This window comes from Drosophila virilis, chromosome 5 (assembly GCF_030788295.1).
Source record: "Drosophila virilis strain 15010-1051.87 chromosome 5, Dvir_AGI_RSII-ME, whole genome shotgun sequence".
Lineage (NCBI taxonomy): Eukaryota > Metazoa > Arthropoda > Insecta > Diptera > Drosophilidae > Drosophila > Drosophila virilis.
The window spans coordinates 8,166,657-8,186,206 of NC_091547.1; the positions used below are offsets into that span (position 1 = coordinate 8,166,657).

At 41.7% G+C, this 19,550-nt stretch overlaps 2 protein-coding genes across 4 annotated transcripts in view; one reads left to right on the forward strand and one right to left on the reverse strand.

Annotated features, from left to right (window-relative positions):
* Positions 1-76: 76 nt before the first annotated feature.
* On the forward strand, positions 77-3,111 carry Acox57D-d (acyl-Coenzyme A oxidase at 57D distal). The gene is made up of 8 exons (XM_002050690.4): positions 77-310; positions 740-902; positions 958-1,250; positions 1,318-1,723; positions 1,790-2,296; positions 2,349-2,454; positions 2,523-2,678; positions 2,736-3,111. The coding sequence occupies exons 1-8, from the start codon at positions 169-171 to the stop codon at positions 2,994-2,996; spliced, it is 2,034 nt and encodes a 677-aa protein (XP_002050726.1). The 5' UTR covers positions 77-168; the 3' UTR covers positions 2,997-3,111.
* A 1,786-nt stretch (positions 3,112-4,897) lies between these two features.
* The window catches only part of Sdc (Syndecan), a 132,064-nt gene continuing 117,411 nt past the window's right edge, over positions 4,898-19,550 (reverse strand). Inside the window, exons 4-7 of one of the 3 annotated variants that reach the window (XM_070210104.1) lie at positions 11,210-11,342; positions 10,001-10,591; positions 6,311-6,487; positions 4,898-6,240 (exon numbers count right to left, since the gene is read on the reverse strand). In XM_070210104.1, the coding sequence (XP_070066205.1) occupies positions 6,068-6,240; positions 6,311-6,487; positions 10,001-10,591; positions 11,210-11,342 (1,074 nt within the window). In that variant the 3' untranslated portion in view covers positions 4,898-6,067. Of the gene's footprint in view, positions 6,241-6,310; positions 6,488-10,000; positions 10,592-10,927; positions 11,343-19,550 lie in introns of all 3 variants that reach the window. The other 2 variants (XM_070210105.1, XM_070210106.1) reach the window with 2 other exon arrangements.

Here is a 19,550-nt window from a genome sequence, read left to right on the forward strand (position 1 = left end):
CGCGTTAAGCTTTGCGAGTTGTTGCTTTGCACTTTGCCCCCAAAAGCTTTTTCCTCTTCGATGCTCTGTGCGCACATTGCTCAGTTGGGTTTTGTGGCTCTGAGCGACAACATCGATCGGCTTTCAATTTGTTTTGTTTTGTGCGTGTTGTGAAATTGTAACTGTAAAATGTCGCAAATTAAGAATTTAATACCAACAACTGTAAATCCTGATCTGCAAAAGGAGCGCACAGCGGCCACTTTTAGTGTTGATGAATTCGCTGCCTGGTGGCAAGGCGGAGCTGATAAACTAAACACCAAACGGGTAATCGGTAAGTGAAGCGCAATGCTCTCTCTCTCCCCCTCTCTCCCTCCCTCTCTCTCTCTCTCTCTTTCTCTTTCTTGCTCGATATTCGTACATACGTGACCAGCTGCTTGGCAAGTTAACGGTTTGTTAACCAGCGACTCGCAGTGCCGACAAAGTCCATGAGATTATATCAAATATCTACTGCTTTCACGTGTACAAAACGCGTGGCTGATAAGCTTCTAATGACTTCTAATGTTTTATGAATTCATTTGCGTTGATTGGCGCTTTTATCAGTGCGATTTGTGTTTACCTTTTCGATTGCACTTTTCGATAAACAACAAGCCAAAGTGTAAAAGGCCGCACCGAATCAGACTTTGCTTCCTGCAAGTCTGGAGCCAGATAGTGAAGCCAGATAGTGAAAGTGTATTAACTTTTGTACCTTTTATATCTTTAGAGCAGGCCGTGTTTAGTGATCTGGAGGATGGTTATGGCATTAACCATGAGTACATGTCCCACGAGGATCTCTACAACTCGACTGTGAAGAAGGTCGCCGAGGCAGCGCCCAAGCTGAAGGCCTTGCAGGAGAAACTGAATCCTGGCGGCAAAGACATTTGGCCGTAAGTTACAAACAACTATTTTATACCCTGTAATTCTTTACCTACGCCTTTACAGTGGCTGCCTTTATTCGGTGCTCGCCCATGGCCTGTTTCCCGCCAATCATCCGCTGGCCACGCACATTACCATGTTCGTGGACGTGATCAAGGGTCAAGGCACACCCGAACAGGTGGAGAAGTGGGGCAGCCTGGCCGAGAACTGCAACATAATTGGCACCTATGCACAAACCGAACTGGCCCATGGCACCAATGTGCGTGGCATTGAGACGCGCGCTGACTATGATCCCAGAGCTGGTGAATTTGTGCTCAACACACCCAACCTGGAGGCCTACAAGTGGTGGCCCGGTGGCCGTAAGTGCTTTACCTCCACGGAGTACGCTAATAAATCTTAATATTAATGTATCTATCCACTTCGCAGTGGGTCACACGGCCAACCACGCCATGGTGGTTGCCCAGCTGTACATCGCTGGCAAGCACAAGGGCGTGCAGATGTTTATTGTGCCGCTGCGTGATCCGGAGACGCACATGCCGCTGCCGGGCATTGATATTGGTGAGATTGGCAAGAAACTGGGCATGGCTGCGGTCAACCAGGGCTTTCTGGGGCTGAAGAACGTGCGCATTCCACGCACCAACATGCTGATGAAATACGCCAAGGTGGATCGCGATGGCACCTTCACCGCCAGCCCCGCCTCGAAGGTTACCTATCTGACCATGGTCTTCACGCGCTGCCTGATTGTCAACTTGAACTCCACGCTGCTTTTACAAGCGGCCACCATAGCCACACGCTACTCCGCCGTGCGTCGCCAGAGTCCCATTGAGCCGGAGTGAGTAACTATAAGAATCGCAATTGGTTCGACTATTTCTGACTATCTCCTGTTTTGTTCGCACAGTCAGCCCGAGCCGCAGATCATAGATCATGTGACGCAGCGCCTGAAACTGTTTCCCGAGATAGCCACCGGCATGGCCTATCACCTGGCCGCGGAGCACATGTGGGAGCTGTACGATCAGACTGTGCTGGATGCCAACAATGGCAAATTCGACCGCCTGCCCGACATGCACATCCTGTCGTGCGCTCTGAAGGTCCTCTGCACCACCGACGGCTGTGCGGGCATTGAGCGTCTGCGTCTCTCCACGGGCGGTCATGGCTATCACATTGCGGCCAATCTGAGCAACATCTATGGCAATGCGGTCGCTGCGTACACCTATGAGGGCGAGAACACGGTGCTGCTGCTACAGATTGGACGCGCTCTGGTCAAGGCCTGGGCCAGTTATAAGCAGGGCCAGACGCCCTCCTCGTCATATGCCTACTTCGAGTCATCCATGCGCCTAAAGGAGTTTCCCAAGTGGACTGGTTCCTGGCAGTGCATTGTCCAGGCGCTGCAGTACACGGCCGCCCAGTAAGTGTGTGAATTACGTTTGCTGGAGCAAGATTGACCTTTGTATTTACAGTAAGACCCGCATCGCCTTTGAGAACTTATCGGAGCGCATTGCCGCTGGCCAGTCGCAGGCTGTGGCTACCAACAACACGGGCATCGAACTGACACGCGCCGCCGAGGTAAGTTTCAAATGTGAAGCTTTCTCTATTTTCTCCCACAACTAATCCATTTGAATTCCACTTCTTAGCTCCATGGTCGTCAGTTTGTGTGTGAAACGTTTATTGCGCAAATTACAGGACCCAAGGCACAGAAACGCTCGCCCGCTTTAAACAAGGTGCTGGAAAATGTGGTGGAACTGTTTCTGGTGCAGACTGTGCTCAACAATTTGAACGAGATCTTGAGAGTAAGCTGTTTGTAGTACTTCCCCTAAAGCTGGATAATCATGTTATTCAATTTTTAGTTTGTCAATCTGACCGATGAGGATCTGCGATCTCTGCAGAAACGCTTGGAGCTGTCACTGGAAAAATTCCGCCCGGATGCGGTGGCCGTCTGCGATGGCTTTGACTTCCATGATCGCGTTCTTAACTCTGTGCTGGGCAGCTACGACGGCAATGTTTATCCACGACTCTTCGATGCGGCCAAGCGCAGCACGATGAACCAGAAGCCCGTGCAAAAGTCATTCGAAACCTACCTGAAGCCCTTGATGAAGGCCAATTTGTAAATGGCCACATATCAAGGATGGGTGAACAAGGCCCAAAGATCCCATTTCCACTGTTAAAAGATGCACTTAAAATAACTTAACTAAAATATACGAAGTCAGTGACTGAGCAGCGAAACGGAATTGAATAGTTGAAACAACTTACATCACATTCTTTCGAATTCACGCTCATATTTACATCATGCATCTTTATATCTTGACGTTCAACGTAATATCTTCACATTCATCTTTACATCATCGTTTTCATCTTAACATATTCACATTCATCTTGACATCTTGACATACACGCTTACATTTTTACATACATCTTCACATCTTCGCATTCATCTTTACATCTTCAAATTCATAATCAACAACGAGGGATTAGGATAAACATTAGGAATGCAGGCATTCTCAGGTAAACTTTTAATATTATTATTAAATATTTTTTCTTTCTATTTTTTTTTCTTTCTATTTTCTTCACGTAACTCTCAAGAGTTTATGAAAGAGATGTGAATATATTTTGTCGATATCAAATTGTGGGGATGTCAGGAATTAGACAATTGACTTTAGCCATAAACTAGTTGCACCAGTGTTGAGTAATTCGACTTTAGCATCGTTTAAGGTGGGATACATTCCATGTAAGAAGTTATCCTTGATTTATATTGCAGTTTATCCCTCGCCCAGATTTAAACAACTGTTCGGTTTGTTTAAATTAGTTTTATACCGTTTTTATTTAGCAAATCAAAACCAATTTCTCAGTACATTCAGCGCATTTAAAAAACTAACAAACTAAACGCTTACATAATAGCAATAAAAAAAATGTTTTGAAAAAAAGATAGAGAGAGGGAGAGTGAGTGAAACAATTGTAGTACATCTACGAGTACATATGTATTGTATGTGTGTATAAAAAGGTTGCAGTTGCGTTTTTTACAGTGTAGAAAAAGTTGGTATTCGTATTCAGAATGCATTCAGTTGTTCATCTTGTTAGGTGTGTGTGTGTGTGTGTGTATGTTTACGTGTGTGGATTGTTTTTTTTTTTTTTAATTTTTTATTTTCGTGGTATTTTGATGAGACTTCGAGATAGTTTTTGTTTAAACATTTCTATGCTGTCTGCTGTAGTTGTATGCATATATATATTAGTTACATATTAATTAATTAATTATATATGCCTTACACATGATAATTACACACACAATTGATTTAGTTGGCTTAATTTTATGCTATTATTATTATAATTATTTTTATAACTTTCTTTTCATAATGAAAATATGGCATATGAGCGTTAAAAGTGAAGGTTCTGCTGGGTTCGATTAACATTTGAACAAATATTGCGGCTACATTTAAGTTTTCTCTTTGCAAATGGGTGTCTGTGTGTGTGTGTGTGTGTGTGTAGGTTTTTTAACAGTATTTTGTGTGTGTGTATGTGTGTGTGTATTTATTGGGGCAGGAGTTTTCTTTGTAAACTTAACAATAATAGACTTTTACTATTGCGTGTTGGTTTCTTTTTTGTTTTGTTTATGTTATATTTATTTTTGTATTTGCTTGTAAAATTATAAACAATTTAAGAGCGCAATTTGAACGTAAAGCTAAATAAATGCACAATTGTTGCATGCGGTATTTTGATTTTGATTCTTAGCCATGGAAGAAGAAGCAGCTCAAGTTAAGTGAAGCGCAGTAAAAAACGATATATCAATTTGTTGTTGTTAGGCTGGCGTAACTTAATTAAATTATACAAATTGCTTTAAGATTTATTTCATTACATTTTTCATTTTTCATTTTAAATTGCAATAAATATTTTCCTTAAGTTTGTTTCTTATATTTTGTTTTGTTTAGAAAATAGTAGAAATTTGTGTGTTGTTTTTTTTTTCTAATTTTATTTTCTTTTTGTTTTGCCAGGAAAATGTTTTACGCTTTGTTTTCGCTTTTTATTTTGTTTTTTTTTTTTTGTAATTTTTTTTATTTCAAGTTTTTTTCGTTTTTTGTTTAGGAATTACACTAATAATTACATAGTTATGCTTATGTATAATATGTATATAAACTTAAAAACATTTATGCATCGATTTCAATATTTCGGATGTGCCACACAGATAATTCGGATTTTGTTTTTTATTTTAATTCAGGTTTTAATTGGGCTTTGTGGTAATTCGATTTAATTTTAAAAATTAACATATTCTTATGTGTTTTACAAATCGGCGCTTGTTGTTTAAAGGTTTGTTTATTTGTTTTTTTTTTTGTTTATTTTCGAGTGACATCCAATTAGTTAAATGTGTGTTGTGTATTCAGCTAACATATAATATTTAATAATATTCAATATGCACGAAAAGTTCTCGCATTCTTCTTCTTCGTCTAACTTTTGCGTTTACATCTATGTAGTTGCGTGTGTCTGTGTGTGTGTGTTGTTAATATTATTGTTATTAATTTTTATTTGTTATTAATTTTTGCTCTACTCATTATATTCATAATTAATTTGCTTAATTTTGCCCGCCCTTATAATGGTTTTGTTTTCTTTTAATTTTGTTTTTTTTTTTTTTCTTCACTATTTATATATTTATTTATATATAATTTTGTTTATATATTAAATTTCGCATGATTTACTTTGCTTGTATATAATATTTGATATTTTGTTGTTGTTGCTGTTGTTGTTGTATTACACAATTTGCTTAAAACTTACTTAATTAGAAAAGTTTGCACACACACACGCACGCACGCACGCACGCACGCACGCACACACTGCTTGTTGTATGTATGTGTGTGTGTGTGTGTGGGTGGTTGGGTGTGTGACGCATTTAACTTACAGGTAAGTTTGAAAATTTTCCGAATTTTCTTTTGTTTTTGCTTTTATGTTTAAATGTTACCCCTCACGAATAAATTGTGTGTTTTCTCAAGAATTGTTTGCTGTTGCTTCTGTTGTTGTTTCTGTTGTTGTTTTGTTAGTTTGTTGTTGCCACAAATGGGCTATTTTCGCGCAGTGTATTGAGCTGAGCTTATTTAATCGCATTCGAACCCGTGCCAATTGCTGTTGACTGCCACGCCCTGTCACATCCTGTCTGCTGCTCCCATTCAGCTTAATACCTGCGCGCTTGGCCATTATCTCAGGCGTAGAATTCACGGTTATTCGCATTTTTCGCATAGGAATTGTTAGCGGGCGAACGCTTTGGCTCGTCCAGCGCATAGGATCCTTCGTCCTTTTTCCGCATGCGATAAACGATGAACATGACAACCAAAATGGCGCACAGCAGGCCAACAACGGCGCCGCCAATGACAGCTGCAAAAGCGAAACAGATATCACAATTATTGGAAACATGCCAAAAGTGGGATGTATGCCTCCTACTCACCAGCCAAGATGCCTGGCTGCGCAAAGAAACTTGTCGTGCGATCCTCCTCGCTCATGATGACCACCTCCCCGCTGCCGCCGGGCCTGTGCTCGATGATCTTCGTATCTGTGGGCTGGCTATTGATATTCGTATTCGGGTCCAATTCCTGGACGTTGCTGTTGCCGCTGCTGCCGCCCGCTGCAAGAAGTTGACGGAATGTCCACACTTTAGTAATGTCTATAACATTTGTGAGGTTATGCGAGATATGGCGTGCAGAAACACAAATAGTTACGTAGTACATTAAACCAGTGTGTGTCCAGTGTGTGTGTGTGTGTGTTCGTGTGCGTGTATGTTCAGTTGTGTGTGTGTATGCATGTGTGTGTGTTAATGAGCTGAGCTATGTGTGTGTGAGTGTGAGTCTATATAGATGCAATATGTACAAGGCTTTTAGAGTAATACTACGTTAGTTAGTTAGTTTAACTGCGCTTAGACAATTTTGATGGCTTTTGCAACTACGCGAAATTCCATTTATAAATTAATTCGCAGCAAAATATTTGCCCCTGTTATAATCTAAAAAAAAACTATTTTCACAAATTTGGTTTTTATATCCCAACCCAGGCGAGAGATAGCATTAGTTTTAGCCCAAATTTGACCCAGTTGGCAGTTGGCAGGTTTTTTGACTCGCATTTGCATAATTTAACTACAATTTTTGATAGCTTGAAAACTTTTTCATTTTTCGCTCGTAAACACCTGAATGCGCAAATTTAATGCCAATTAGCAGTTGGCACAAATGATTTTTAATTAATTTAATTGACATTTCTTTTGCCGCAGGGCGGCATGTGTGCGCTTTATTGTTGTTGTTGTTGTTGTTGCTGCCCCGCCAAGCACATGTCAGGAACAGGCCAAAGGTTGGGTTGAAACGAGCTTAAGACAAACAAACAAACAAACAGACGAACAAACATATTGCTTGCTTAGCCCTTGTATCGTACTCGCAATGTCAACACAAATACAAGCACGCGTGTGTGTGTGGGCGAGGGCTGCTTGATAAGTGCCGGAATTTAATTAGGGAGATTATAATATTTAAACTCATCAATTATGAAACTAATTTATATAAATTGATTGATAGAAAAAATGTATATAACATTTTCAGAAAACCATAATCGTCTTTATCCCAAACACGTCTACAACTTCCGCTATTTCCATCGATCCCGAGTTATACCAATGGATCTATCTTGTATATATTCAACATACATCTAGCATGGGAAATATGTTTCGTATGGGGAATACATAAAAACCCTATAGGTAAGTGAATGTTGACTGATTCCTTAAACCTAATCGCAAGCCATTTGTTAATCAGGAACTAACCCATTTTTATGTAGAAAGATTTCACTTAAGTTTCGACTAATATTTTCTGAAACTAATGAAACTGCCCTCGTGCTGACTTGTCAGCTTCCGTGTGCTGGCTAAATACGCGTATATTGAATTACGATTCGCCATATTAATTAGAATAAACAAGGCTCGAGGCATATGCTGTTTTCGTATACCCTGTGAACCTGTTCGGAAAAAAAGCCAATTAATGAGCATATTTCAAGAGAACTGAGCGTATTTGTACTTAAGGTTGAGCTCAGGTTAGCTTTAAGCCACGGAAATGTGAGAAATGTTAAGCAAAGGGGCGTGGCTAGGGCGCATTGCGAGCAGGTTCTATAAATAGTATTTGCTATCGACAGGGAACTGCAGCCAGCTGCTGCTGCTGCCTGTTGTCTAATGCAAATCAAAGGAGTTACAGGAGACTCTTTGACTGTTGCCTGATTGAAAAATGCACTTTGCAATCCCCCTTCACCCAGACCCTCTCCCGCTCGAGTGCTGCTGTGACATGCTTGTCTTTGTTTGCCTGCGTGCGTGCGCCCACTTATATTGATGTGGGCGTGGCCAGAGGCACTATAAAACGTTGATTGTCAAAGCCAAGTCACATACAGAGACACACACAGGCTGTAAACGCCAATGCGTCGTATGAGCAACAAACAATGTGGCAACTGCCTCACAAGTAAGCGGCTCACAAAGCGAACTCCAAGGGCGTTGGCGGAATGGTTAACAGATCGCCGGGTTGCTTTGCCAACGTGTTACCCTACCCCAACCCACCCCCACTCTGGTCCAATACTGGGACAGCCGTGATTTTTCATGTAAAGTGTTTTCCACTCGTTGCCAGTGGAAAATCACAGCGCAGCTTACCGAGTACCTTCAGAAGTTCGACGCTGTAGAAGTTCAGACAGTAAATCTAATGCTTAGGGCCTGTCTGTGTGTGTGTGTGTGTGTGTGTGTGTGTGATTGTGTGTGTTAATGGAACTTTACAACACACAATTGGGAAGCGTGTTGTGCGGCTCGAAAAGCCAGCAAAATGGCAGCCGTTGATTGAGTGGCTTTTCTTATAGCCAGCTGGGGTTAAGGGAGCAGCCCACTCAAATCGTTTGTTTGTTTGTTTTTCGGACTTATCAGCTCAAATGACAGCAATAGTCATTAATTAATCTCCGAACTTTCAATTTAAAATAGCAAAAATTCGAACCCAATCTAAAGCTAAAAGCCTTGGGCCAGCTTTAAGCAGCCAAAAGTGCAAGAATGAGTTAATGAATGTGGGCATGAATGTGACAAATGATATGATTGATATATATATGTGAAAGTTGATCTGGAAAATAGCTGAAAATTGTAACTTTGTTGGATGTACATTTAGTTGATGCTAGGATTATGTGTGGAGAGAAACTAGACCCGAGACAAAGGACAACGCGTAGAGACGAGAGAAAGTTGTAGAGAAAGTTTGCAGCAGCCGTGATGACCTCTAAAACTAAACTCAATGTGTACTCGAAATTAAATTGTCAATCAAATAAAAGCACCAAATATACGACTTACAAAATAAATAAGCTGCCCAAGGGGTTAATATAGATACAAATACATATATATTGAGTGTGTGCATAATAACAAAGGGAATACATAATAATTATATGGAAACGGAAGACAATAAGTGCTTGTAAAATTAATTAAGCTGCATAACAAGATAATCAATAAAGCAAAGCAATTTGCTAAATAAATAAATAAATACGGCCACCAACAAAACCGACAACAATGGCAATGGCAGTGTCAAATGCAAATTTTATGCAAGCCCCGCAAGGTATGCAATTCAATTGGCAAATGTGACGTCATTGCTGTCAAAAGTTTTGCCAAATTGGTAGCCGAAAAGCCACAAAAGCCAGTCGCACGCATCAGCTACACTGCAAGAAAATGGCATAGCTAAAATATATAAACTGTAATTTGCCAAAAAATATTGTAGGCTTGCAGCTGGGCTAAGATTCTGCCAAGTTGTTCAAATTTTGATCCAATTGGACGACATTTCGTAGCCCACTTTAAAGCCAATCTTTTGGCGCAGTGTAGCCGGCAGTCGACTGATTTTTGTGGCACACCCGAAACATGCCTCAAAGCATAAACTTAAAGCATAAAATAGACAAACAAACAAAGCACAGAACATAAAAGTAAATAGTAAATAGATAGACAAAAGCAACAATGTATAAAGCAAGATAAACAAAAGGAAACGCAACGATAACAAAGCAAAAAGCACAAAGGATATGTGAATACAAAGTAAAACACAATAAAATACAACAGAAAAACAAGAAGAATAAGAAGAAGATGTCAAATAAACAAAATCAAAATGAAAGAACCACTGACATCCGCCGGCTGTGTGGGTCACATCCTTGTTGACACTGATCTCTGTGTAGACATCGTCCTCATCCACATTGTCATCCAAATCGATGAGTCGCCCATCGTCGCCATCCTCGTCATCATCCACAACGGGCTTGCGTTCATTTGTGTCCACATTGGACTTGTCCAGATTTGTGTGTCTCGTTTGGCTGATTTCGCTCTCGGGATGTGGATCAACTAACTGATCGTCATCATCCTCGGCATCATCATCATCACCATTATCATCATCATTATCATCAGTATTGTCATCATCGTCGTCATCTTCACCATCGCCGCTGCCCGCCTGCGTGTCATCCAGATCAAAGGAATCATCCTCATCCCGATCGGGCAACACCGGCTGCCGACCCGTTGCAATTGTGGGCGTGGACTGATTAATGGCAGGAGTTGAGGGTGTGCTGGATATGGTTGTGGAGTTCGTGGTGCCAGTTGGCTCCGCTGCTGAGGAGATGACAGTGGGCGCATTGTTGATTTGGGGTTTGATGGTGGTGGTGCTTGTGGTTGTTGTTGTTTGTGTTGTTGTGGTTGTTGTTGGTGTTGTTGGTGTTGGCGTGTTAGCTGCTGGATATAAAGATGTTGTTGTTGTTGTGTGTAAGTTATTATTAATGGCAATAATATGACGGTTGTTGTTGTTGTTGTTGTTGTCGTGGTGGTTGTTGTTCGCGTTGTTGTTGCTGTGGCTGTTGTTGTAACTAATTAAAGTTATTGTTGGCTTTGTCTGTTTATCTGAAAGGGGCGCTAGGTTTGAGGTGTTCAAATTGGATTTATTGGAAGTGGTTGTTGTTGTTGTTGTTGTTGTTTCTGTGATTGTTGTGTTTGTGAATTGGTTATTGGAATTAGATGAATTAACGTGGGCATTGGCTATGTTTGTTGTAGTTAGTCTAGCTTGATCTTTACCGATTGTGCCACTGCTGATGATGCCGTTGTTGTTCTGATTCTGGTTCTGATTCAGGTTCTGGTTCTGGTTCAGGTTCAGGTTCTGGTTGTTGTTGTTGTTGTTGTTGGTGCTACTACCAATGATTGTGCCACTATTCGCTTGATGATTGTTATTATTATTGATATTGTTATTGTTATTATTATTGATATTGTTCTTGTTGTTGATGTCGATTTGATTATGATGGTTGACTCTACTCGAGATGAGGTCGTTGTTGTCGTCGTAGTCGTTCGTATTATGCTTACTATTTGTATTGGCCACGTTCTGCACACGCGTATTGTGTGAGCTCGAATGACGATCGGTTACGTCGGCGTCCTCGTCATCGGGTCCAAAGCCAGAGCCAGAAGAGTTCGGATCGCTTTCTAGATCATCGTGTATCTGCAAAGAACAGACAAGAAGCGAAAGTTAAATAAGGCATTTCGAGCACAATTCCCTAAGGTAAACAATAAACACACAAAAAACAAAGTTAAAAGCTGTTGCCTGCTTTTGTGGCAACTCCCCTCCCTTCCCTAACCCCAGGGAGTAGCTGAGAGAACTGTTGCCCGTCTTTGTGCGGCGCAACAAATGGCAACGATTTGCATTGAAAATTATGCGACTGCCATGTCCTTGACAAGCAGCGCATACAATGGCCACTGTGAAGTGGCCAGAGTGAGGTGGGTAGAGTGCTTGTGGGCGTGGCACAATGAGCATACGCCCCTCGCCCACCCCTACATACACTGGGGACACATTTATATGGCCATTGTCTGACAGCGAGCCCCAGTGGTTGACTGTTGCGAGTGTTGTGGCTTTTGTGCCGTCAGTGTGGCTTTTGCGGTTTATTTGGGCAGCGCAACAAAAACATCGAAGCACACTCAACCGCGCACACACACACACAGAAACAGTCACAGACAGAGACACAAAGGCACAACAAACTGTGACCAATGCCAATTGTCCTCGCACAGAGGCTGCCGCACTCGACGCTTGTTTATTTACTTTAATTTTGTCGCCGTTTGCTTTGTCCCATAAAAACAGCAGAAGACAAAGGACGAGCAAGTCAGGGAGCTGGAAGCTGGTCTCAGATCCCAAGGACTCGGTAGCTTGTGGCAACTTAATTGAATTTGTTCACGCGTTATGAAATGCTAACATGTTTACGTTTATCTTTATAAGTATGTACAAAATGCGACTATGACCGAGACACTTGTTCGAAACCCAACCTGCGGTTCGCTAAATGCCAAGCACGAGAAGCTGTCTGTCTGTCTTTCGCATTTTGGCCATTAAGTAAGCGGTTTAGTCGCAGCTGCTTGGCCATGAGATATACTGAGAATTCGTTGCCCCATTCCCTCACCCTCTCCCTTCCAACCACAACGAACTTGGCTCAATAAATGAATATACCTGCTGCTGAAGAGTTGACCTTTAGCACAAATAGCAGGCATCATTATCATCATCAGCATTTTTATCTGCATCTCTATCGACTCGAGAAACTAATTTTCTCTGCTTAAGGTTGCGCAACCACAATTCTGCACCACTTTGCAAACGCTGTGGATTAACTCAAATTCTTGCTTTTGCATTCTCTTATCGAGTTTCTAGCTTTTATACCCTGCAGCGCCGCTCGTTGGGGTAAGCCGAGCTTCTTTTGTACAAATCGCATTTATTGCATAAATAATTTTTAGCTTATGAATTTGAATTTGGTTTGGGTTTCATTAGATAAGGTTTGTTCCCTATGACACACTTCTTAAAGTGCATGTATGAATGATTGTGAATGCATGTAAATAGTTTTTAAAATAAATTAGGTTTTTGTCAACTAAGCTGTTCCTAATCAATATCCCTTTGTTCGGATTGCAGCCATTTAGTCTTAACTACTTTTGCTCTTCTTTTGCCACACAAGATCTTGTGAATGAATTAGGCTCTATCTAGGCTCTTCTTATAGAATTCGCATTGGGTTCTTTATTGAATGATTGCTAATATAGATATTTTATATAAATTGGCATTAGATTTTCTGAATATTTTAGCTGTGCCTTATATTCAATTTCTTTTCCCTTTCTTGAATGTGCAAATGCACATTCCAAAATTTCAAATTGGCAGAAACATACAAGAAATTAATAAAAATCATAAATAAAAAGAAGCTTCCCATGTCGAAACATAACATGTTATTCTTATAGCTTTCATGCTCTGCCATTTACAGCTTAGGTAAATGCAGCTTCCCAAATTGAATCGCATTAATAAAACATTAGCGCAAAGTCCACCGCATGTTGGCATAAAAAAAAAAACAGGGTATAGAAACGCGGCATCTAATTAAATATACCTTTTATTTTTAGACAGCAGTAAAGCGCGCCCAAAGCTAGCGCGAATGTATTGTAATTTGTTTTGGACACACACAAGAACACAATCACACACACACATACACAAACATACTCACACTCACACACACACCCTCATACAGGGGCAAATTGAAAGCACACAAGCCGCCGGCTTAACAACTTTAACGAAAAAATACACACACAGAATGAGAGAGAAAAAAAGGAAGCCGAAACAAAATACAATACAAATTAAACATTAAATGCGCTTATGGCCAAAAATTTTGTATTTCGTTTTTGGTTTTTATTTTTTGTTCTCGTTTCTGCGTTTTCTCTTCGCTTTCCTTTGCGTTTTTCACGCGTTTGCTGCGCAATTTAATTAAAATATTTACGGCGTTTGGAAAAATTGTATTATTGCGTATACGCACTGCGGCCCGCAATTTTTATGGCGCACATAAATTGTCCGTGTGTGTGTTTGTGTGTGTGCGGCACACATACATATACACTATACAGACACCCATTTGCTGCATTTGCGCATTTGTATACACAAATCATTTGGCCAAAAGTGGCTCATAAAGCATAACAAAATGCTCGCCAGTTTTTTTTTTGTGTGTGTTGCTTTTTGCTTGCTTTGGGGCTGTGCCCCACATATCCTTGCTGCTCGCCCATTTGCCACTTGCCACTTGCTGCTTGTTCTTCTTCATCTGGCTGCACAGTTTATTTAAAACGTTTTTCAAACGCCCTTTTAGCCAGCTTCGCCTGCCCCCATGGCCGTGCCCACCCATTCGCTTCGGATCTTGCTGTCGTTGTTGCCGCTTGATTTATGCAGCAATTAGTAGCGGGGCGTTGTTAGTGGGCGTGCCACGCCTCACTGGCTGGCGGTTTGCTGCAGTCGAGCTGTTGCTCACGTGTGGCTATTGCAACTTTAATTGCCATGTTGCCGCCTGCTGCACTTTTGGGCCACATTTGTTGCCTACTTTTCAGCGAACAAACTGCCACCGAATCGCATTTTCATTTTTACGGCTTACGCTTACTTAGACGCCAGCTTTTGGCCATGGCTCTTTGCTCTTGGCTGTTGGCCGCTGGCCTCGTTAAATGCGGCCCCAAAACTTACGGGCAATCGATAAACTGTTGCAACTGCGGCTGCAACTGTGCGAATTTTATGCAATAAATTGCTTTGTTAATAAAACATGAGCAGCGGGCGAGGCGAGGCGAGGCGAGGCAAGGCGAGGCATTGGGCCCATGCAGTTGATGCTGCAATGTGGGTCATGTATGAATTTAAATGATGTCTTTTGAACGTGCCACCAGCCGAATGCTGGCACCTGCAACAGCAGCAACAGCAGCAGCAGCAGCAAAAGGCAGCAGCTGCCTTTTGCAGTCCGCTTAATGGCGCTGACTTTAATATTTTTCGCATTAAATTTGCATTTGCTGCAGCAGCAGCAGTAGCAGCAGCAACAGTGGCAACTGTTGCAACATTTGCAGCTGCTGCTGGCTGGGCAACACGGCGTATGCTTGACACCATTTGTGATATATGGCAAAGCGTCTGCCCTTCTGGCCCCGCCCACAACTATTCCTCTGGCAAATATGAAATATGCAAATGCTCACATAAAAGCGCTTTACGCAAAGTTAATATCGAGCAGCTAAAATGTTTTATAGAGTTTTTCTTTGCTTTCTTCTTGTCGAAGAGGTGAAAGCGCTCAGAAGTTTAATTTGCAGCTTGCAGCAGTTTAAAGTTTTGTTAGTCAAGCGCAAAACTTGGTAAAAAAAAAAAGAAAAAAATAGAAACAAAGCCAAACAACAAGAAAATGCTCTGTGCTCTTAATGAAAACAACAAAAAACAGCTGCGGAATAACTAAAAACAAGCAAAACTTAAAAAAAAGTGCGCAAAGAAACGGGCAACAACCTTCAAGCATAATGAGCACGGAAAACTGTGTCAGCTGAGATGATTTTCAGTGGGCCTAGGGATGGAGGGGGGCGTGGCGGTTATGCATAAACAACAAGTAGCAGTGCAGCCAAAAAAGTATCAAAAAAAAAAAAACAACACATAAAAAAGGGTATCATAAAGTTGTGCCAGGCTCGCCAGCAGCTGAGAAATTGCACGTACAGCCCCAATAAAATACGTTTATAGCCATATACTAGGTAGAGCACAGGAGCTGCAAATGAAAAACGTATTAAATTTGGTATATGCGAGTGCACTTCCAGCTATTCGCAACAGGAGCAAGAGCTTTTAAGTTTAGTAGGTAGCTTCTTAGTTTCACTTTGAAGGGTGGAAAAGGGGCGAATCCGCGACTACATAGAGTAAACCTTTGCTGAACTTAAGCATATTTATGTGCTATATCTTTTAAATTGCTAACGTAGCTTTTTGTGACCTTTGGAGATTCTAAATGAAATACAAGAGTTGGAAGGATGCACAGTCTTAGTTATATATATATTAGATAGAGTTTTCACATTTGGCATTTAATTGCTTATTAAATAAGTAATAAGCAGAAGATGGGGCTACTATAAATTGTAGCCATATTAGGCTCAGTTATAAATAGAATTGTAAGCAAAGTGAATATTCGATTGCATATTCTCAGAAAACAAGCCAAAATGGCCCTATAAAGTTAATCCGTCTAGAAGTCAGGGCCTATAAGAACTAGAGATATTAAATTTGGTATGTGAGTTCTTCAATATCTCATTTATAATTCTAAACAAATGCCAACTCGTTTAAATATGTCTATAATATGATAATCTCATTCAGTATTAAAGTTGGGTCAGGTTAGAGACGAATTTAAAGGCCTCGCATAGCTGACAGCGTATTCGGCCATGCTCTTTAAGCTTACTTGCCACATTTGGCTCGTTTTACTTTTGGCCTGGGCAAACATTAACCGAGCACTTGTCATGTACATGTACACAAACAGCTGACAGCCCCCACAGCCCCCACAGCCCACTTGCCCAGTCCACAGCTTGGCCCAAAAGGGCAACTTGTTCCTTCTGCATAATTAATGCAGGCGAAATTCAATTTTGAGTTTTGTTTCGCTTCGCTCTTCTCTATCTCATGTGTGGGAGAGACACACACAAAAATTGGCCACCCTTGGCTCAACTAGGCGCGTGTTGTCCCTTCTACCAACTACCCTTCCCCCCTCCATTTCTGCCTTTGCCAACTGAGCTCATGAAAAGATTTACGAAAATAAATTGAGGTTAAGCACAAGGCGTTTTCAATTGCGACTGTTTCTGTTTTCTGTTTCCCTTTCCCTTTCCCTTTCTCTCAGTTGTTGCTTTTGTTGTTCTTTGTTTGGGCCATTTTGTAAGCTGAACGCACAGAAATGCTGCAGGAAACTTTTCGTGCAAAGTTTTGGTTGTCAGTTGCCAAATGCCAGAGTTGCCCGTTGCCAGAGTTGCCAGACGGCATGCCTAACAAGTAAATTGTCGCTTTGACCAGCAAATGGGCATGGTTATTGTTGTTGCAACAGTTGCTCAGTCTGTTTGTGCAGCTCATATGCATTTTTTGCTGCGACAACAACAACAACAACAACAACAACAGCGGGAGCCACAACAAACATCAACAACTGCAACTGTAGCCGGATTTTCAAATTGTTGTTCTTCTTCTTCGACCAGACCAAGTGGCCAGTTCTTGTTTTCTATTTGTTTTTTTTTTTTCATGTTGCAAAAGTTTTGTGCAACTTGCAAATGTGGTCGTAGCCCCGGGCCGAGTATCCTGGCAGCAACAGCAGCAGACCGCAAGCCAGTTGTGCGTTTGGCTTCCTTTTAAAATGGCTATTTTCTGCATTTGGGCAGTTCAATTATAGCCAATGCTCGTAGTCTGGCCCGGTTGCCAGTTGCCACTTGGCCATCAAATTCTAATTTATTTACATGTATTTAGCTCCAGCTCAGTTGCAGGCAGGCAGGCAGCAGCTGCAACGCATTTGTGGCAAGCATAGCTGAGCTCCACCTCCAACACTTTCTCTGTGTCCGCAGGCCTTGCCTCAGGGTTCAGTTCAGTTCAGTTCAGTTGTTGGCCCAGTTAACATTGCTTTCTGCCCACTTTTTTTTCGTTTTCTTCACTTATCCTTTTTGCCAATTGCCCATTTACATTTAGATTGAGGCGTAATGCAATCAAATGACCAGCACGAATAGCATATATGCCCAGATACATATATATATATATATGTCAGTAGGGTTTTCGGGCTGCCTCATTTGGCTTACATTAAATTTGCATTATGAACCCAGCCACTTGCCCCCTCGCTATGCAAATGATTGCTTTTTAAATGCGCGCAGTAAATTGAAAAAGTTTTCGACCAAGTTCTGAGCCAAGAAATACACCTAAATATCAGTTGCATGTTCAGAGTTCACCAAGTTGTGTGTTTGTGTTGCATGTTGTTGTTGTTGTTGTTGTTGTTTCTTTACATTGGGGCCAGCTTTAGAAAACTTTTACTTTTCCTGCTCCACTTGCGATAACAATGTGTGCTTTGTTGGCGCGGCCTTGCAACTGCAACAGTTGCTGGCATAGTCGAGAGTAAACACTATTCAACTTGTTCTGACCAGGATAACAATCATTTGTTCTATAGCTTTTTAACATTTGCTGGGTATCTGGCAGTCGAGTACCTTTTGGGCATCTCGCACAAAGGCAAAGCGTATATTCAACAGTATTCCAGAGCTTCTTGTTGCTGTTGCTGTTGTTGCTGTTGCTGTTACTGTTGTTGCTGCTGCTGTTACTGTTGTTGCTGCTGTTGCTGTTACTGTTGCTGTGCGTTGGCATAATTTGGCACTTAATTGGCAGTTTGTTGCCTTTGCCTTTGCCTCTGCATTTGCATTTGCATTGCCCGCCTGCCCCTCTGCCCTGCTCTGCTCCGCTCTGGGCACATTTATCAAGATCAGGCTGGCTGTCAGCGCACACAGAGTTTGGCTGCCTTCTGGCTCCTGCTGGCTCTTCTTCTTCTTCTCGCTCTGGCTCTGTCGCTTGCGTTTATTGTAGTATTGCGTTCTGTTTGGTTCTGTTGCTGTGCGTGTTTATTTCAACAGGCACAAACACAAACACCATTGCATTATTTATACGCATTTTGTTTTATTAATTTTTTTTTCTTCTTTATTTTGGCTGGCACGTCAACCGGATAACGGAAATACGCAAATTTGCGCATTTAATGCATATTCTTTCTTCTTGCTCTGCTTCCTCTTCAGCTTCTTCTGCTGATGAGCTGCAGAATTGATATATCTCTCACTCTCTCACCCCCTCTTCCTTTCTCTATGTCTGTTTTTGGTGTGTGTGTGTGTGTGTGTGTGTGTGTGTGTTGTTTGTCTGCTGGATTTTGCTAACGGTCGAGTCTTGAAATTTGCGGCTTTAATCGTTCGTTTTGAGCTTTTAATGCGCTTTTCGTGTTGCTTTACGCAATTTTCGTACAGATTTGTTACCTCCCTTGCCACACCGCCACCCCCCCCCCCCCCCCCCACTCTGGGCAGCACAGCAACAAGAATAACAACGAAAAATTGCTAACGCAGCATTTACATGATTATGAGCATCATCATCATCAGCATCAGCATCATCATCAGCATCATTTGCTTTGCTTTTGGCTGGTTGTTGCTCATCAGTGAACAGAAAATCAATAACCGCACCCAGAGCGCAGGCATTGCCTTTTATTTTATTTACTTGTTTTTCTTTTGTCATTTTTTTTCTTCTGTTTTTGCTTTGGCCAGTGCCCATTTTGTCTCGCACCTCTCTCGCTCACACTCGTAAAATGACTGTCAGCAATTTTTTTTCTTTTTTTTTTTATTTATATATGCGTCGCATCGCATTAGGCAAAAGCAAATTATGAGCGCAAATAGCAAAAGCTGCGTAGCAGATAACAACAGCAAAAGCAAATAAATACCAACCCACCCCACCCCACGCACACACACACACACACTCACACACACACGCAATACGCAGCTGCTTACATTTTTAAAGTGGGCGCCTAAAAGTATGCCGCGCGTTTAATTGCAGGCGGCGCATAAAATGCAATTTATATGGCGCATATTTTGTTGTTGAAAAGCTTCTCAACTTCTTGGCTCAGCGCTAATTGAGACAACAGCTGCTGCTGCTGGCATAATTAATCCTCTTTAAGGGTCAGCCAACAAACTGAACCCTTGACCGCAACAGCATAAAATACAGTCTTAGGGCTGGCAGCAGCTGCTGTTGCCTTTTTTGTGCCGCTTATCAAAAATCATCAAAGGCGCCAAAGTTGGCGGCTAATAGCTTAATCTATAAATGTTGCAAGAGCCAGCTTAAATGTGTAGCGCCCCTCCAGGCAATTTGCATGCTACGCAAAGAGGCGGAGTGGGGAGTGTCGGGTGGTAAATC